A 16,799-nucleotide genomic window follows, 5' to 3' on the forward strand; every position below is an offset into this window, starting at 1 on the left:
TCTTCCACTTCCTGTCTCTCCCTTCCCTTCCACTCTTTCATCATTACCTACAGACTTACTTTGAGCTGCCAGTATTACATGCTGCTTCTAGGATTCGAATCCCTTGCAGCATTGGACGTCCAAGATTACATCTCCCCTACGTTAACCACTAAGCTATCAAATCTGCAATTGAAATCCTTTTTTTCCAAGCCTCTGCGGTAACTACCATTTGGCACATTCGTAAATGACACAACATAAGACTTGGAAAAATTGCAGCTTATCCACAGTTATATAGTCGCCGGTGGCATTTTATGAAGAAGTTAAAGGGTGGCCAAATTTATCTCAAGAAGAGCGAAAATGCCGTGAGTTTCCAGTGCAACAAAAGCAAAAATTGCTTGCAAGAAGTGGGCTTTTGATTCTGAAGGACATATCGTCAACGGTGACGACAAATACGAAGTTTGTCGCTTTGCAAAATACTCCAGGAACAAGGCAGCATTGTTAGTCGTGATAACAAACCGATTTTTTTTCTTATGTGCAAATAGATGATTGAGTTTCGTAGAATAACCTGTAATTGTTGTAAGGAGACTATGTGTAACTGGTAACGTGGCTATTTTCTCTTAATATATAAAGAAAACATCCGACTTCCTAGAACACCGGAACATCTGTTTTGGATATTGCAGTTTTGGTCAAAGTGTTAATCTGATACAGGGAAATAATTTGTGAGTGATGTGATGACAGACTCTCGCTGCAAACAACGTTCGCACTGTGAACAAAGGATGCCGGCACAGGCAAATAGAACAACAAAAGATAGCCTTCGCGTTTTAAGTAAAGAAAAGAAAACCACTGGTGTCATTATCTTGGAAAAAAATCATGTTAAAAAACATAACATTGCCAAAATGCCATATGAAGTGGGTTTCGGAATCTCCCAGAGAAAAGGCATCAAAAGGCGACAAATGAGTGGATACGTCACAGGTGCATTAATACAAAGCAGGAAAATGCTTAACAATTTGAAAAAGTGGATGAGCCAGGCATTGAAAGACAAGAAGAAAAAGAAGAAATTTGAACCTCAGGATTATGTGACACTGAAAATTATTAAAATGGACAGGGAAACGCCCCTTCATCCAAATTAGCTATTTGCTCAAATAGTACAACTTCAAGGAAATTATGCCAAAGTAATCGCAAAGTTTGGATTTATCACTACAGACATCTCGACAAACAGACTCAGTAAAATTAAAAAAACAAACAAACATTTTATTTGATCATTCAAAAGAAATAACACAAGAGTCTGCACAACAGAATGTAGATTATGAAATTCCTCTTTCTTGACTTTTCAAAGTTTTGTTTTCACTTGCTTTTGATTATTGGCTGTTTCTGCTTTAGCATAAACTGTAGTAATCGCTAGCTCAATTGACGTCTGTACCTTACTGATTGTGTCAACTGTTTGTTCATTTGCTTCCCAACCAATCAAGACACATTTTTTTCCCAACTCCTTTTACTGGGACCAGCCAACTTGGTATCCAATTGAATTTGTTGAGGCTTGCTATGCGTGCACATTTTGTCTGAGAAATCCTCAGTTTATTCTGACTGTGAAGTGAGTCTTTTTCGCTTGCTCCCCAAATTCCCACCATGAGCGATTATACAATAATGACAACAGAAGTACTCTGACTATGCCAGCAAAAAAAAACAACCTGCCGATAACTGGCCAGCCACAACTGCTAATTCCACGACTAAAAACACTATCCACAAACAGCGGGAAAAAGGAAAACCGCAGAGGCGCCGACCACGCACTCCAAGCGAGCCATAAAAGCTTTGATGAGCCATTACTGCTGCTGCTGTAAATGCCCCACAAAATGCGGAACAAGATCCACCTGCTATGCGAACATTCGGAAAGCCTGTCGGTTGAAGGTGGACCTTTAACATTTTAGTGATCTTTCTAGAGATTCTTATTTGATCTTTACTGGCCCGGCTTTGCCACTGGCTTGTGTTCTTGACGTTTATTTTACTATCCATTTAAATGACATTGAACTTTTTCTTAATGATTTAGTGATCTTGGTAAAGGAAGCCCTCTTAGAAGATTTCTTTCTGAGGCTTCTAAGAGGATCTTGCATTTGCACCATTCTGGGTGGGGCATCTGTTTTTAGCAGCCTCAGTGTGGAGTATTCTGTTCCAGAACCATGGCGATTTAAGTGTTGACGGCGCCAACCTGTCACTCCCACACTGAAGTGATACTGGGCTTGTCCTAGCTTGGGTGAGAAACGGTGTCACATCCACTTTCCCTTGCTGGCCCAACCTTCTAGGAGCTTGGCATAGCTGTACACTGCTCAGGGCAGCCGTGCTCTGTGCGCAGCCAGTAAGCCAGTCGCTGGCACTAGCCTAGCCCCAGTGACTGGCCTCACAGTGGCAGGCAGCACTTGGTTCCTGGACGACTCTTTATCCCGAGCCTTTTTCCTCCCACTAATACTGCGTTTTCAATTGTGTGTGACATTAATATGAATTAAAATGTAAGCAAAAGATACAGCAAATAACTTGGCAAATAAAAAATCAACAATACATCATGTATGTTTCAGTTCTTTTATTATTCCATTGAAGATGGTATTTCAATGTTCTTGACCCCTGCCCTCCATGAATAATGTCCTTCTAAAAAGCTCTCAGATAGAAAAGTAGAATCTGTCATCATGCACAGTATGCCTAACCCCAACATTAAAGCTAACCATTTGAAATCAGTTCCTAGACTTGACAACCATTGGCGTTTTATAAAATAACTCATGAAAAAAATTAAGCTATAGTACGTTCATCAACTCACCTCCTGGACCAAGTTATTGGCAAATATACAAATAGTTTCTTTCTAATTTCTCTTGGATTTTCATTTATCTTTACTTCTTGCAATTTCAACCTACAATGGTTGAAATCATTTTAAACGAGGTTGGCCTGAAATCAAATCTAACCTGCAATGAAAAAAACCATCATTTGATAATCCACACCTAGCAGTATTTCAAAACGATTGCAGCTTAGTTTAATGGCTTAAGATCCCAGTTACTTACGCTGATAGAAGCTTCAAATTGAGAAGGCGTCACAACCATTTGTTTCCACGAGTACTATCTCCCAAAGTGTGCCGAGGTAACTAGGTAACTAGGTAACTTCATCAGTTTGAGACATTAATTTAATATTAAACTCTTCTCTCACTGCAGGAATTAAACAGTCAGTTATTCGTGACAGATCAAACAGATGGACCTTGTGTTTCTGCACAGAGTGTTACGGTGTGTTCTTGTAGGATATACTTGCATGCACTTTCATCTTCTTGACCATGCTATGAACTTTGGGCTGTTTACAAAATAAGAATAAAAAAATCAAAACAAAACAAAACAAAAACCAAAAATACTTTAGGCTGTTTAGCATGCAAGGAGTATTAATCGTATTTAATCAGCCACACACTCGGCTGTTGGCTTATGTGCCTCTTTTTTGCTCTCATCACATTTTGATGTCATCTGTGCTCTATTACTGAACGCACACATGGCAACATGGAATCTGTTTGTTAATAAGACCGCAAAGTATTTGTGCGATCAACTGACGTGACTCAAATCATGTGACTCAGAAATTGCTTCCACTTAGATTGTCAAAACGTCAGTCTGTGTCATCTACAAAAAAAAATGCTGGGCTTCACTCACCCGGAAAATCTTAACCTCTGCTCTGACTCCCAGTTGACCAATTTTTTGGTCTCAACACTAACCTGTTCATTGAAATTATTATTAGTATCATTACTATTATTATTTTTATCTTTTTCATTAATGTAATTTTTTTTTTTTGGGATTTCACTTTTTCAGACGGAAGTGATGGAGTTCTTTCTTACGCTCTCCCTCTGCCACACTGTGCAAGCTTCCAAAGAAACAACTCAGAATGCTATATACGACTATCATTATCAGGTTAGGGCTTCAAGAAGCCACGCTCATGCTGAACAGCTGTTGTAATAGCTTTGAAGTAGTCACCTCCTTCTAGCCGAGTGCAAGGGCTGTACTAGGGAATATTGGCCCAAGGTTGTGGCAGTACAGACCTCCGTCTGTACAAAAACAACCAAGGGCCAATATTCCGCTGTGCAGTCCCAAGCAAGTGAGGTTAATAAGTTGTTTATTCTATGTTGTCATTTCTTTGAACCATCAGACATTTTTCCGCTTGATGAATGTTCGTAATTTTGTCTTCCATCAGTGAACTTGAAGTGCAACCTTCTACATGTAAAACTAAATTCCGCTTGCTATAATTGTACGCTGTGATGAAAAAAATATACTTCACTTTTTAAGATCTTTTTTACGTTTCACTGAACTTGAATTTCCTGGGAGAGAAAAAAAATACGGAAACAGGCCGTCTCCATGGTAATGATCCATACTGTAATATCACGACCAAAAACCAGCCAATCAGATTGCTCCGTAGCGATTCACGCTACGTTGTTTTTTTCGGACATTTCGCTCGTGAATTATTAATGAGGTTTTGGAGTTTTACTGGAAGCTAGCTGTGTGGACAATGAGGGTGGTGGGTAATGTTAAAGAGGATCGATCGAGCACCTCCAACCGACTGACGGTAACCCGGGAAAGTCACGCAACAAACAATCGGCCAACAAACGCCCAACAGTAGGTCATCTGTCAACTGACGATTGCTAGAAGTATACTTGTCACATGTTTTGGCCCTCAACCCTGTAGGTCACGGTTTATCTCGTCTTACCACTGTTCCTCTTTCCGTCAACGTGAATACAATGGATGCAAATTGTTATTTGTGATGTTTGCAGGCGTCATCGCCAGATGAAAAAGCTCTAGTTGAAGCTGCCGTGAGGTGAGCACTCCATGTTGATATTGAAATATTAAATGTTGCCGTTTAAATTTGATTTCAGGTCAAAATGATTTTAACCTGATTTTATGATGAATACGAGACACAAAGAAATTACAAATAAACCTTGGATAAAATCATTGTGACCTGAAATTAAACTTATACATGTATTTCACCTGTTACATTCCTTTATGACCAGCTTCAAAGTGGGCCTTTGTCGAGAGAAAAGAACCAAATGAAATGGCCATTCAGCACTTTCAAATTACTTCTGTATAGACTTCTTTCATAATGCGGCTATTAATCCTAATAAGCCTTTCTTATAATTATAGCCTTGCTACGACTAGCAAATTTCCAAACAATATTTTGTTTCAAAATGAGGACAGTAGGTCTGATTAACATAAATAAAAAAGAATGTAAATGCATGACGTCGCCATTTATGAAAGTTGGTCTATTGAAGACCACTGATTCTTCTCAAGGGCAAAGATCAAAATTTTCTCTTGTGGAACGAGATAGGAACCAGTAATCTTTATCATTCATTTGCCTTATTCAACAAAAGTGCAGTGTTACATGTACAGTTTATCCCATGTCTTCTTTAAAGTCGAGGAGAACCAAACTTGTTTTAACAGACTTTTCTGGTCATTGGCAGATTTGGAGTCACATATAGAGGAAAGGTTGGAGATGATTTAGAAGTCAGGGTTGAGAATACAATCGAGAGGTTGGTCTACCGATGAAGTGATGTTATTGCATCATCTACCTTCTTCTGTAATTTCTTTTTTTCCTTCACCAAAACATAGCTTGATTCAACACTGCTCTTTTTTCTGATTTTAGATACACTCTTCTCCATGTTCTGGAATTTGATTCTAATAGAAAAAGAATGAGCGTTATTGTAAAATCGCCAAAAGGTATGGCTTCAAGCACTGCAAGAAAGGCCAAATCAAGAGGTTATTTTTAAAAATGTGTTGCTGTGATCAAACAGGCTTCCTATTTTTATCTGTTTTCTATTTAAGTCTGATTGCCAAGTGCTTGTTACCTTGCATGATTGTTTGATTCTTGGTCGTATGCTCCTGATCAAATTCTAATGTATCCTGACCGTGATACAATTCCGCATTTTTTTCCCACGCCAGATGTTTTGCAGTGGTTGTTGAAGGGAAAGTCTTAATATACATAACATAGCACTTTAAAGTGTCTGATCTCTCGGGAAACTAGTTAGTTTTGTTTTCCCTCGAGTGATGATGTTTCCCGACACGAACAACAAGACTCTCAAGAAAATGAAACTCACTGTTTCCCTCGGTACCATACTTTATATATTATTTAACAGTCAAATGCAATTAGTGCCAACGCACTAATTAGGGACCCTACCAAAATCAAATTGAGTCAATTCAACAAATATCAAATCATAGGTTGGTTCTTGATACAGAGTAGAGAACCAACAAACTCAACCCACATATGATGCCGAGTCTGAGGATCAAACCCGGGCCACCTTTGTGGGAGGCCAGTGCTCTCACCACTGTGCCATCCCTGCTGCTTGTTTTGATATTCAAAAACACTGGTGTTTGAATTGTTGAAAGTAAAAAAGTGCACTTTCTTTGTCCATGTAATGAAAGACAATTACATGTGAATTTTATGTTCTCGTGGAAAGAACAATACGTGCACGAATGAGATACTGTTCTTGCCACGAGATCATAAAGTTGATACTGTTCTTGCCATCGTGTAGTATCCTCTGCGTACATGATGAAAAAGCTGAATATACCTCAATGCCAGTCAAAGAGGTGGATATTTACCTCAACTTCGGCAAATAATTAATATTTTGCACAAAATGATGTATGATGATGTACGACTGAATAAATGAATTAAAATAAGATGAGTAAACAGTCAGTATTTCTTTCAGGGTTTACGGTTTTAGAATGTATTTATGTATATCGATGAACATTTATCAAGTAGATGTTGCCGTGCGTCTGTTTGGTAGTAGATCACATGACCTCAAAATGTGAAAAACAAAAACAACAAGTGGCAAATGAATTTTTAGACGCAACGCAACATGCAATCTGTTTGTTTTATGTAATGAAGAATTAAAAGTTTTTGATGATGCTATGCGTCTCCTCTAATAGATCATAGGTGAGGACCAATCAAATTGTGTTTGTTAGTGAGTTTATCAGATAATTATGTTTGATTTGTTGTGTGAGGGATGGATGGCAAAGTGAGTAAATAAATGAAAATGTAATAAATTAATTGCTTTCAGGTGAATATGTGATGTTGGTTAAGGGAGCGGAGACATCAATATTGGATCGACTTGCATCAGGGCCAGGAGATGTTACTCTGGAGCATGTTAATGAGTATGCTGAGGTATAAATCAGATATTTGCAGAGTAATTTGCCAGTCGTGATATGGGCTGGTGTTATCCACCTCAGCCTTCGGCTGCACCGGGCAGATAACACAAACTGCGACCTTGGCAATTCTCGCTATCATGCTCAACCTCAATAATTATTCATAGTATTGTGACGTGTTACGGTTGCCCTTTTTTTTATCCTATCTTGAGCTTTTGAGTCATAACAATAGAGCAACGCTGACATGTTATAATTATTGAAGATGGCGGCACCCGGAAATTTTGAAAAAAACAAAAAGGCGATTGTGAAATTTTTTTCGGATAGAAACGCTCTCATTAAAAATAGTCTCAAACAAATTTTATTGTAAACGTTTTTTTCATGCAACTTAAAGTTATTCTATTGTTAGAGTAGGGGTTTCTTTAAAGAGACCAATGACAAAATTAGCAGCGGGTGGTAGCGTAGCTGAATGGTTCGAGCATCGAAGTGGCAATCCGCCGGAGTTCATAGTGAACGTCAGAAGAAATCACTTCCTCTGACGAAAAGGCTAACCAGTGAAAGAAACATGAGATACCAATGCTTCTTGTTGGTTAAAGTCAACTCGTTCCACACTTTTTAACTTTCGCAGCTCCAAAGTTTCTTTAGAAAGTGAGGACAGATTTACACGGTACCGGAAGACTTTTCTACCGGTTGAAAAATTTGCCCGGCCATTTTGTTTGCATGGAAACATGCAATATTTTCGCTCTGTTCACACGGAACTGACTCACCGGATTAAAGTTTAACCTTTGTCAGTAGTTTTCCCATCCGTCTGTACATGCGCAGAGCCCTACTTTACGAAATCCAAAATGGCCTCAAGAAAGAGAAAGGGTAACGATAGTGGCACAGTTACCAGGCATCCATGCAACCACGCCTTTGCTGTGCAAAACTTGAGACGATCAGGGTGTTCACAGTGCGCTGGTTAGATTTTTGACAATACTGGCTAGAAATTCATCCCCTATTTGGGCGTTCAAATTTTTGATCGAGGCGTCTAAATTTCCATACTGATAGGGTGGTTCCGTGTGAACGGAACCCCTAAATGCACGCATTTTCAAGCGGTTGAAAATTTGTCTGTTAACGTGTGAATTGGGCCTGTTTCTTAAGAACGAACGCGCGCTATAAAAGAGGTCGCTTCACGCTCTGCTTCTGTTCAAATTCATTCAAGCACAACTGATTATCCAAGATGGCGATCAACAAACAGCAACAAAGACACGGAATCCGTAGAAAGATATTTTTGTGGCAAGAAAATTGACTAGGGATCTCATGAAAAGAACGGCTGATAACATCTTATAACACGTTACGGACACGTTGCCGTTAGAGGCCTTTTTTATGACAAATTATCACAGAGCTTGGTATGCATTCACAGTTGATAGACAGACCATCTTCATGAGCCTAACGTACCACACCTTGTATAGTCCGTCTTTGTGTTTAACCTCAAGTTATGAGAATTTTGGAGCTTTTATTTACAGAAAGACACTTTACTTGGCAAAGCATATCCTTGACTTTGGGAACCTTTTGCTTAGACGAGTAGAATTCAGCTGTTCATTATCATCATGGTCATCATCATCATCAACATTGTCATCAGCATTATCATCATCGTCAGCAGCATCATACCATCAACGTCAGCATGGTCGTCATCATGTCATGACATCATCATCATCATCATCATCATCATCACATCGTCAATGCCATCATCATGTGGAAGATAAACCACACAGATTCTTGTCTTAGAATTGTACAAATTTAGGGAACCTTAACTGGCATGACACTTAATGGGGGAAGTAATGTGGCAGTTTTTGTGATCAACAGAAAGGACTCAGAACGTTAGTTATCGCTCGCAGAGTGCTTCGTGAAGAAGACTATCTTACAATTGACAGAAAGGTAGGTAGAGGCTCCTAGACCTTTATCATAGACCACTAATAACTTTCCAGCAATATAGACTGGGGTTATTATTAGACGACTCTTATGTTACCGAGGTATCTTATTACGTCACAGTAATGAGTGCATCTTTTCAAGCACATGTTGGTGTTTCATGTGGAGCCATAACATTACCGTTACGTGAAACGTTTGTGTAGATTCAGTCATCGTGGTCAGAGCGAGTTTGTCTGCAGTGTTGAACGTTTTCAACAAAGTGTACCATTTAGATAGATGAATCTACCCAACCTTTTCACGTAACGGCAATATTGTGGTTCCGCGTGAAACACCTCTATGTGCTTAAAAAGATGCACTCATTGCCGAGACGTAATAAGTTACCTTGGCAAGATAAGAGCCATCTAAAAATACCCCCATTTTTTATTGCTGGAAAGTTATTACACGTAGCGGTCTAAGATGAAACTTTTTGCAAAATTAAATATATATATTTGGAGCGAATTCCTCGCCACCTTCGTACTTGAAAAACTGAGTTTAAGGTAGCTGGGGAGAGTTTCATCTTACCGTAATACTTACTTTCCAGCATTAAAAGATAGTGGCCCCTGAGATATCGAAGCGTTTTAAGACAGAATATAGCGTGCTTTAGATGGTTATTTTGTTGGCACGGGTAACTTATTGCATCACAGTATTAAAATGAGTTCTTCTTGTTACTTAAGCAATTATTGATCTTTTGCAAGGCACATGTACCATAACATCGCTGTTCGGTGAAACAGTGGTGTAGAGTTAATCACTCTTATAACACATCAGAATTGTGGAAACTGGTTTGAACCACCTTAAAAGGGAGGGATATGGAAAGCTGACATTCCTCTATAGGCACTGTTGGGGGTGGGGTAGGGGTTTTGACATCAGTGGCTTGAATGTCTCAGATGTTGTAAAAGAAAAACGAAAATTAAATATCTCGTTTGATGTTAAGGACGGTGCCTACTATTGTTATTGCGCATACTTCCTGCGCATCTCAAGATACTTGGATTTCCTATGGGTGTTGCTTGTTAAGAAGGGATATTTTTGCGCGGTTTAAAACTATGCGGAGAAAGCAGAACGTAGCAAGGGCTCTTGGAATCCAGAAATAAAATGGGGGGAAACCGTGCATTTTTCAGAGATAAGTAGCCCCTTTTAAAAGTAATGTTGATTAATTATGTTTGAAAAATGCGTGGTTACCCCCAATTTTTTTTCAGTAACACTTGTTAAGATTTGCTTTTCCCGCATATTCAGTAAACCGCACAAAAATACCTTTGAATTACCGGTAGAAGGCACCGTTCTTAAAATGACTTTTTTTAACTACTTTACTAGAACTTAATTGGCTCAAAGCGCTGGAGGAAAGCAATGATCAACTCCCGGTCTCAGAAGCTTTAAATGCATCTTTCTAGATGGTGGCAGTATCAATCACTTTATGGATTGTTTAAAACGCCAGCCATTTACCTTGTGGCAAGCACACAACCAGTGAAAGTAATAGCATCGAGCATGGACTGGAAGGAGATCTTTTAGCTCCTTCCATTGGCCTGTCAAGTCGAACACATTAATTTTCTGGATGAAAATCAACTTGTCAGGAACTGAGAATCGATGTATTGGTGTTTACTCTTGATAAGGTGTTTCATGCCTTTAAGTTTAGTAATCACAAGTTTATTTCAATGAACCCAATCAGGAGCCCTTGACTGCGCACACAGAACGCCTGTTAATTTTTGTCGTGGCATTTTCACGAATCTTGACATTTGTTACATGCAGTTCTAAGGAAGTCAGACTCGCACAGTAGATCATGTCTTAAATTACTCATTACTTTCCTTGATTAAAAGAGTTGAGAAAATCCACGTTGGTTGAAGATCAAAGCTTGTTTGTAGCTTCATTTTGTTGGGATTAGGATCCGTGTGAACCGGTCCAAAAGTTGGATCAGTTTGTAAAAACGCCATCACAGGAGTTGCATATTCCTGGTTGTGGGATTTTGAGTTTCGAATTTGAGATTCTAATTTGCTGAAATCTCTCATCACAGCTGACTGCGGCAAAGCAAGCTATTCTTGACAGAGAAGAACAGGTATTTGCAATTTGAGGTTACAGGCATGAAACAGGGCTTTAGCGGTCGCGTTCACACTATAAAATCGCTTTAGTACTTGCAGGGGCAGCTTAGTTGGTTGTGGTGGATATTATAGAGGTACAGATGTCTTTTTTAATACTAATGTGACTAGAAATACCAATAGCCACTTTTGCACATTTTGGTACTGGCAGCATGCTAGACTTATGCTCTCTAAACCTAGTTTAATAGTCCGGCTTACAAGCCTTCCATATCTTATTTTATGATGTAATGTCTAAAGTTTCTAATAACGAACTTAAGTCTCTAAACTCTCTACCAACGACGACGACTATGCCTACTTCTGTCCAGAAATGCAAGAAATTAGATACACACCAAGTTTTGATATCCAATACGAAGTATTGCCACCTATTGCCAACATACAGCCATGAATCTTTCCTGTTTTATCTTTACTTTAAAACCGTTTGTACCCATCCAGTTACAGGATATTGTCCCGTATTGTACAATCTGAACAAGCCAGGTGGAATAATCGCAGAACGCAAAAGAAACGTTTTTGTTACCTTGGTCGTTGTGATATCCAAACTCCCTATCCTCCAGTCACCTCCCACGTAATCAGTAAGAATCTGTAAGGAAGCATTATTCACTGAGATACATACTAGTTGTTTTGTTTTCCGTGGACGTTAGCTCGCAATGGTCTATGAAGAAGTGGAAAGAGACTTACACGTCCTTGGGGCTACAGCCGTAGAAGACAGGTACTAAAATTAATTTTACTTTGAAGTGAATGGCAACCAGGTATCTTAGAAGCAGAACTGTGGAGTATTTAACGTAGAGGTCTTTAAATGACTGAGTAGAAGTTGGACAACGAAAGTGAGAAGTACTTCTCGAACTTATGAAGACAATTTCGGCAATTGTCTCTTATAAACATCCGAAAAACTCGGGTGATTTCAATGGTATTGGAACGGATGACCTCTGCAATGCTGGTGCAATGCTCTTCCAAATAAGCGATAAAGCCACACAGTTGGGAGCAGGTCAATTTGTTGGATTCATGTTTTCCTGTGAAAGGACTCGATTAATCATAATAAGTTTTTATATTTGAAGTGTGGGTTATATAGATGAAATGGGGAAGTTATCCTCGCATCCAGTCATCTGGACAATTTAAGCAATAGAGGTTCTGCACGGCAGCCATGTTGCATGGCAGGAACAATAGATTCTTTTTCCTATGGGAACAAATATTCTTTCTAATGCAAAACATTTTCATTGTTCCCTCCATGTAACATGGCTGCCGTGCAAAACCTCTACTGTCCCTTCTGCATACCTGAAAAATTCATTAGTCCATCGATTACTTTCACGGGAACACAGAAGCCCAATAAATGCACCTGCTCCTAACTAAGTGGCTTCATAGCTCACTTGGTAGAGCATTGCACCCGCATTGCAGTGGTCATGAGTTAGAATCCCGTTGTAGCCATACATTGCTGCCTTTGCGACTACTTCCACAAATGGTTTGCTTGTGGAAGGACCGTAAACCTCAGACCTTCGTGGGCATCCTGCGCACACTATTGACAGAATAAATTATGGCACAGTAATGATCCTCAATGCAAAAGTGTAGAATCCGTTTAAAAGTTCGTGAATTCTTTGCTCGAAATGGGTGTAAACCTCGTTGGACTTTTTCCTGTTTTTTGTAAGATTACAAGATGGTGTCCCTGAAACCATTGAAGCTCTACGAGAGGCCGGTATCAAGGTATTTGACGTAATTTTGATTTAGGAAGTCACGTCAGGCCTGAATAATCGATGAACTTATCAAACGTTAAAGCCGTTTCGTGTAGCCTCCTCGGAGTGCAGGAAACACTGCGAGGATTCCATTGCTATTTTTTTGCATCCGATTGGTTGTCACGGTGGCTTTAATTATACCGGGTGGTTTAGCTAATCATCGAGCCACTTTTCGCTGGCTTAAAGGCATCTAAAAGCATCTCAACCTTTTTTATAGCAGTCTTTACTTCTATTTAGTTTGTTTTTGCCTAATTTTTTTCAATCCTTTGTTTTCTTCAATTCGCTGATCTAGGTACCAGCAAGTGCAACTGACATAACCCACAACGTACAGGTCACACTGAAAGTAGTTCACAACACACTGTCGATTTACAAGGGGTAGCTTGTCTTCCCTCACTTTGATTGAGCACAATCTCGACCTCACAAAGTCGGATTTGATAGAACTTATTAGAATCGCTGAAAACGATGCCTGCCTTTTCTTCAATATACGATAGTCGGTAATCTTCGCTTTTGATGTTGATTTGCTCTAGGTGTGGGTTCTTACTGGAGACAAGGAAGAAACAGCTGTTAATATCAGTCATTCGTGTGGACACTTTAAGGTACCCTTACAGATACAGATTATTGAATGAATCTGATTATGATAGTGTAGAATACCGCTGCTCGAGTAACTTGTCATCCGATGTGACTTAAGGCTGCACTGTTTTTAGAATGAAAATGGATTTTAGTTATTGGAGCATGTAATGAGCTTGCCTTATTAGCTAAGTCAGCTTGGATGATAACTAGAAGCGAATGGGTCCGCAGTCGGCACGTAAAATCTTCCTGAGCTTCTTCTTAATGTTTTTTATGCTAAGGTTGAAACTGAGTGTACTCCGAACACTCCGAACATGAACGCTGAAATGAAAGAAAAGGTTTCTTTTGTGCTTCGTTAACGAAGCACAAGCTGTTACAAGCTAATTGTCACAATGATTAACGTAACGTTTTTTTTCATCTCCAGACTGGAATGGAGGTGATGTTTGTCACTAAGAAACCTACAGAAAGTCAATGCCATGAAGAGCTGGTCAAATGCCGTGACATGTGAGTTTTTGTTCAAGATCGCTCAATCCATAGGTATTTTAAATTTAATTATTCTTGAAGAGGGTATTTTGTATCCTTTTCTAGTATTTGTTTTTAAAGTAATGGATGTATCACAGTATAAGGATGTTTACTGTTGTAGCTTGTTGCTAATAGTTTTATTAAAAACATTTATGGAATACATATGTTATGATGCAATATCAAATTTGGCGGGATATCAGTAGACGTTTGTGCTGGATAGGCAAACAGCCCATTCAACATGCAGGACTTGACATTCGTTCGGCAAGCATGCGCAGTACACCATCGTCTGAGATCGAGGCCATGTGTGCCATCCATCCAGCCATCCAGTCCAAGATGGCGTCCAAACGCTGAAATCATATCGTATGACAATCGATACCCCCAGGGGCATACCGTGGGACCGACATGATTAGGGTGCGTCCCTCTATGTCGGGCGCAAGTATTATTTTTGAATTGAAAGCAAGTCTCGGTGGTTAGCGACGTCAACTTGTGACGGCAAAAACTCATCTTCAAAATCTTCAAAAAGCAGCCATAATTTGTCGTCGCTGAAAATACTAGTTTATCTAGTATAGTTCCCATTTTGAGCAACTAAAAGGCATTATTTACTGAATGGTCAATTCTCACTCATGCCGGACATGTATAATCCAAGATCCTTATTACCTCTCTGGGTTTCTGTGTTTGTCCTACACCCCGTGGCTTATGTTTGTTCGGTTGTTCATTGGTGTCATTATTTGCTCGTTTATTTTATTTTATTTTTTTTCATCTTTATTTCAACAGACTACATCGAAGATCCCCTGGGACAAACAAGCTTTATGGCCTGGTCATAGATGGGGCCAGTTTAACGCATGTCCTAAAGCGATATAAAGGTAATGAGAATACAAAATTGTATTAGTCTTCGAGCTTTGAGTGATTAGTCGGAGCATGGGAAATCCTACCATAGCTCATGGGTCTCCCAGTGCGCATGCGTGATCTCAAAAGGTGCTGTGTTTGTCACGGCAGTGCAATTGATTTTGTGTTGTTTCTGGATTCTCTCTCTTTTCTCTTACTGGTAAACGCAAAACGTAGGTGTTGAATTAGATTAGATTAGTAGTCGACAAGGGGTCATTGTATCAATCTGTTTTCTCTGTGTTGTGTTTCAGATCTCTTTGTTGACATATGCCGTCAGTGTGTTGCAGTATTATGCTGTAGAATGTCTCCATTGCAAAAAGCGCAGGTAATTTGTACGAACATGGCGAAAATTTGTTGTTATAGTAGTAATTTCTGTGTCATTTTTTGCCTCTGCACCATTCAAAACCAATTCTATTCCCTCTTTTTTCTGCGGATATTCAGCTTAAAATACTATTTTGTGGCAGCAAGATTCTTTCCAGTGGAATTTTTGTTGCATTATGGCTCATCATCATCACCTCCGGATCTTTAGAGAGCTGAATCGAGGAGACAGTGACGTCATATTCTTACCAGTGTGTGCATGCAGCACAGGATTTATATAATTAAGAAAAAAATTTAACACGCGGAGAAAGCTTGCAAGGCTGATTATAGGAAGTAAAAATTGAAATAAAGGCAATAGATTGATACTTAAAATAGCTCTATTTGCAAGGCTAACAGTATTTCAGAAACTTGTCAATGAATGTTTATCCAAAAAAAAAACTCGACACTGAGGTCATCTTCTGGGTAAAAAAGACCGTCAGCTAATGGCAAATGTTTTGGATTATAAGCACTTTTAGCGAGTTAAACGACTTGTAGAATTGGAGATTAAACTAAGTTTAAGAAGTTCTTTTACCTTTTGAAGTCTATAGGCCTTCTTCGGTATATTAAAATTCTGCTTGAAAGAGAGGTTTAGAGGACAAAGACAACAAAAAAGTGGGTGATGTGTAAATGTTTTTCATATTCATTCCAACGTGTTTCTATCGTTTTTGTCCTCACTGCCTCACTATCAAGCTGAATACTGATATTTCGAAAATGGCTTATTTGTGAATTGCATGGTGCTTCGCATTTCATTGAAAAGAAAATGTAAACTATGACGTCAGCAAAGCTTCCCTTCTACGCTACACGCGTCACCAGTTTAATTTATGCAGATTCTTGTATTTTCACTCCAAGACATTAGCTTTCGTGGCTACTCTTAAATTCGAGGTTAAATAAAGTTTATATGTGTATGTATGTTACACCAGCACGATGCGTCCTGAATTTCTATCTCAGCCGTAGTTTTTTGTTTTTTTTCCCTTTGCCTCTCCTCTACCCATTAAAGATTGTCCAGTTAGTGAAATGTTCCCACGAGAAGCCAGTGACTTTAGCCATCGGCGATGGTGCGAATGATTGTGGCATGATTCAAGAGGCTCATGTTGGTATCGGTGTAATGGGCAAAGAAGGAAGGCAAGCTGTGAGAACAAGTGATTATGCCATTGCAAGGTTTAAGTTCCTTTGGAGAGTGTTGCTGGTGCATGGACATTGGTATTACGTTAGGGCAGCTATCATAGTCCAGTACTTCTTTTACAAGGTAATGCGTAGTGTTAGTTATTTTTGGGTGACAAATTTTAGGAATAGCTAGTGGTAAAGATCAGAGACGATGGGAAAGGTGAGTACAGAACAACAATGCAGAAATCGAATTTTGACAAGAAACAAGACAAGAGGCCGACCGCAGTCGATGGCTATCCGAAGGTTCCTTTTTCTGTGGCTTTTATTGTTCTTATGGGAGGGGTGGGTGCCATTCCAATCCCCTTCCATGCACAACTTGTCCTCAGTAGTACTGGTTCTCATTTTACCTACATCAAATGGCTGGAAAGCTGAATGGACTTTAGAGCGCATGTGCTCTCACCACTGTGCTACCCCTGCTCCCCACGGGAAAGACAATAAAG

At 39.4% G+C, this 16,799-nt stretch overlaps 1 protein-coding gene across 6 annotated transcripts in view; it reads left to right on the forward strand.

Moving 5' to 3' along the window:
* The window catches only part of LOC137983717 (phospholipid-transporting ATPase IF-like), a 73,239-nt gene that overhangs the window by 34,876 nt on the left and 21,564 nt on the right, over window positions 1–16,799 (forward strand). For all 6 annotated transcript variants that reach the window (XR_011118998.1, XM_068830890.1, XM_068830893.1 and 3 more), the window contains 15 exons: window positions 3,168–3,236; window positions 3,801–3,899; window positions 4,754–4,797; window positions 5,438–5,506; window positions 5,620–5,693; window positions 7,031–7,134; window positions 8,958–9,029; window positions 11,062–11,103; window positions 11,782–11,849; window positions 12,781–12,835; window positions 13,392–13,460; window positions 13,856–13,935; window positions 14,728–14,816; window positions 15,090–15,163; window positions 16,193–16,441. Coding sequence is in view for 5 of the 6 variants with exons in the window: in XM_068830890.1 (XP_068686991.1) it covers window positions 3,168–3,236; window positions 3,801–3,899; window positions 4,754–4,797; window positions 5,438–5,506; window positions 5,620–5,693; window positions 7,031–7,134; window positions 8,958–9,029; window positions 11,062–11,103; window positions 11,782–11,849; window positions 12,781–12,835; window positions 13,392–13,460; window positions 13,856–13,935; window positions 14,728–14,816; window positions 15,090–15,163; window positions 16,193–16,441 (1,257 nt within the window). In the remaining variant the exon portion in view is untranslated. The remainder of the gene's footprint in view (window positions 1–3,167; window positions 3,237–3,800; window positions 3,900–4,753; window positions 4,798–5,437; window positions 5,507–5,619; window positions 5,694–7,030; window positions 7,135–8,957; window positions 9,030–11,061; window positions 11,104–11,781; window positions 11,850–12,780; window positions 12,836–13,391; window positions 13,461–13,855; window positions 13,936–14,727; window positions 14,817–15,089; window positions 15,164–16,192; window positions 16,442–16,799) is intronic.

Source organism: Montipora foliosa, chromosome 13, assembly GCF_036669935.1.
Source record: "Montipora foliosa isolate CH-2021 chromosome 13, ASM3666993v2, whole genome shotgun sequence".
Classification (NCBI taxonomy): domain Eukaryota; kingdom Metazoa; phylum Cnidaria; class Anthozoa; order Scleractinia; family Acroporidae; genus Montipora; species Montipora foliosa.